The sequence below is a fragment of the Nicotiana sylvestris genome, chromosome 7 (genome assembly GCF_000393655.2).
Source record: "Nicotiana sylvestris chromosome 7, ASM39365v2, whole genome shotgun sequence".
Classification (NCBI taxonomy): Eukaryota; Viridiplantae; Streptophyta; class Magnoliopsida; order Solanales; family Solanaceae; genus Nicotiana; species Nicotiana sylvestris.
Genome location: NC_091063.1, coordinates 112,799,199 through 112,802,205, shown reverse-complemented (window position 1 = coordinate 112,802,205; position 3,007 = coordinate 112,799,199). Strand labels below are relative to the sequence as shown.

The 3,007-nt window shown below is 42.2% G+C and overlaps 1 protein-coding gene across 1 annotated transcript; it reads left to right on the top strand.

The window, feature by feature from the left end:
- The first annotated feature begins 966 nt into the window (after positions 1-966).
- Positions 967-1,854, top strand: LOC138873640 (uncharacterized). Its single transcript, XM_070152114.1, has one exon. It carries the CDS (start codon positions 967-969, stop codon positions 1,852-1,854), a length of 888 nt encoding a protein of 295 aa, XP_070008215.1.
- Positions 1,855-3,007: the final 1,153 nt, after the last annotated feature.

Below are 3,007 nucleotides of genomic sequence, written 5' to 3'. Positions count from 1 at the left end.
GCAGAGGGTTGACATCAACACTTCTAGGGGTGAAGTTGGCTCTGACGGGGCTGGGGGAGAGGATCCGGTCTCAATAACGAGAACAATCCTTTCAAAAATGAACTTGTACGGTTTATGAGAGAATTAAACTACCGCATGGACCAAATTTCGGGTGCGCCACCAGTACTGAAGGGCCGGACTCCAAGAAGTATACTCAATTGACGTACAAGCCAAGTGTTGCACGAAAATTAATCCCGAAGTGGTTTAAAATGCCTGATGTGCCAAAGTATGAAAAAACTTCATATCCATAGGGGCATATTACCCCCTACACAATGGCGGTAAAAGGGAACGATCTAGCTCCCCACAAAATTGAATCTATGTTGTTAAAGAAATTCAGAAAAACTCTCACGAGGGGAGCTTTGACGTGGTATTCACTGTTACCCGAGCATTCCACAAATTCCTTTGAAATTATCGCAGATTCTTTCATTAAGGTCCATGTCGAAGACAGAAAAGTACAAGCTCGAAAGGTCTATATATTCAGGATTGCGCAGGGAGAGTCCGAGTTATTACGAGAGTTTGTTGCCCGATTCCAGAGGGAAAGAATGTTGCTCCCGACTGTCCCGGATGAATGGGCAACTAAAGCATTCATCAAAGGATTGAATTCGAGAAGTTCAGAAGCCTCCCGAAAATTAAAGGAAAACCTGCTTGAGTTTCGAGAAACGACTTAGGCGGATGTCTAGTACCGTTATGAGTCAAAAATAAGGATCGAAGATGATCAGGTTAGTTCCACCATCGACCAAATGACGGGATAAGAACAAAGAAAAATCAAAGGATGATTACGACATAAATGAGCGGACTTTGAGGGGCCTATTTTTGCCCTACGAGTGGGCTGAAGGCCATGGCAGAAACCTTCGTACAACAGACAAGTTCACCATTGACAATAGGACCGATCGCAGTCAGAACAACAGATCATAGTAGGACAAAGAAATGTCAGGGTCATGGGATCCTTCTTACCCCAAATTATCGAAATACAACTTCAACGTCTGTATAGTGGAATTAGTGTCATCCATGAGAAATATCAAAAAGGCACAGTTTTCGAGACCAATGAGATCTGATCCCTACCAGAGGGATCCCAACTTGTGGTGTGGATACCATGGAACTAATGGCCATCGGACAGGGGGCTATCAATACCTTTGGAAAGAAATGGAAACACTATTGAAGAATGGTCATCTCAGAGAATTCTTAAGCGACCGAGCTAAGAAAAATTATAGTCATAATAGAGGCAACGTGGAACCTTCAAAAGCAAGAGACAAACACCCACACCAAATAATTAATATGATCTTCGGAGGGAACGAGATTAACGGGGTCACTTTCTTGGCACTAAAGAAGATGAAAGTGTCACTAACTCATAGTAAAAGGCTCCGGGAGGACGATATCACTTTTATGGAGGAGGACGCAGATGGATTGCTACTACCACACAATGATGCACTGGTAATTTCTTTAAATGTGTTAGATTTTAAGATTAAACGTGTTCTAGTGGATCCAGAAAGTTTGGCTAATATCATACAATGGAGAGTATTGGAGCAAGCTAAACTCACCGGAAGCATTATTCCGGCCACAAAGCTACAAGCCGGATTCAACCTCACAAGCGTGACAACCTGGGGAGAGATTCTATTGCTCACAAACACTAAAAGACTAATGAAAAAACCCCTTTTTGAAGTAGTAGATGGTGATATAGGATATAATATCATCCTGGGAAGGCCATGGTTACACGAGATGAAAGTCGTGCCCTCAACGTATCACCAATTATTGAAGTTTCCAACGCCCGAAGGTATCAAGCAGATAAGGGGGATAAACCGGCAGCGAGAGATATGAATGCAATTTCGGTATCCAGTAGCAAAGGAAAGGAACACGCAACATAACAATTACAGGAACTGGCACTTACCCCCAAACTAGAAGAAGTGAGCCCAGAAACAGAGGCGTCGGAACATTATCAGGTACCGAGACATTTCCAAGTTCCAGAAGAGATGGATGCAATGAAGTTCACGGCGGAAGAATTGGATCAAGTTGCATTGTTTGAAGAATTCCTAGAAAGGAAATTCCACTTGGGGGCAGGACTGCACTCGGAACTCAGGTTCACTTTTATCGAATTTCTTAAATTCAAAGCCGTTTGTTTTGCATGGTTGCAATATACCTCCAGTAAGACAAATGAGGCACCCTATTGCCGAAGCCAGGAACAAAGTTGTCAAAGAAGAGGTAACCTGTTTACTTAACATCAGTTCGATTCGAGAGGTAAAGTATCCGGATTGGCTAGCTAATATAGTAGTAGTTCCTAAGAAGAACAATAAATTTCGCATGTGTGCGGATTATAAGGATCTTAATAAGGCATGCCCGAAAGACTCGTTCCCACTGCCAAATATCGATCAAATGATTGATGCCACGGCCGAGCACGAGTTAATGAGTTTCCTCGATGCTTATTCCGGATACAACCAAATCAAGATGAACCCGAAAGATCAGGAAAAGACTTTGTTTATAACGACTTTCGGTATGTATTGTTACAATGTGATGCCCTTCGAGTTGCAAAACGCCGGAGCCACTTATCAACAGCTCGTGAATAAGATGTTTGAAAAGCAAATAGGAAAGAATATGGAAGTTTATATAGAAGATATGCTTGTTAAGTCTTTAAATGCAGCTGACCACCTTAAATATCTACAAGAAACTTTCGACATCTTGAGGAAGCATAATATGAAACTTAATCCCGAGAAGTGCACATTCAGGATAAGTTCTGGTAAGTTTCTGGGATTTTTGGTCTCACAAACGGGAATGGAGGTAAACCTCGATAAAATCAAGGCCATAGAAGACATCTCGGATCATCTGTCAAACATAAAGAAAGTCCAAAGGCTCACAGGAAAATTGGAAGCTTTGAGCAGGTTCATTTCCCGGTCGTCAAAAAAATGTCATTGCTTCTTCGCACTGCTCAAAAAGAAAAATAATTTTGAATGGACACCGGAGTGCCAGCAGGCGTTGA

Coding starts and splice junctions, on each gene's coding strand:
- LOC138873640 (XM_070152114.1), top strand. CDS start 967: ATGTCAGGGTCATGGGATCCTTCTTACCCCAAATTATCGAAATACAAC.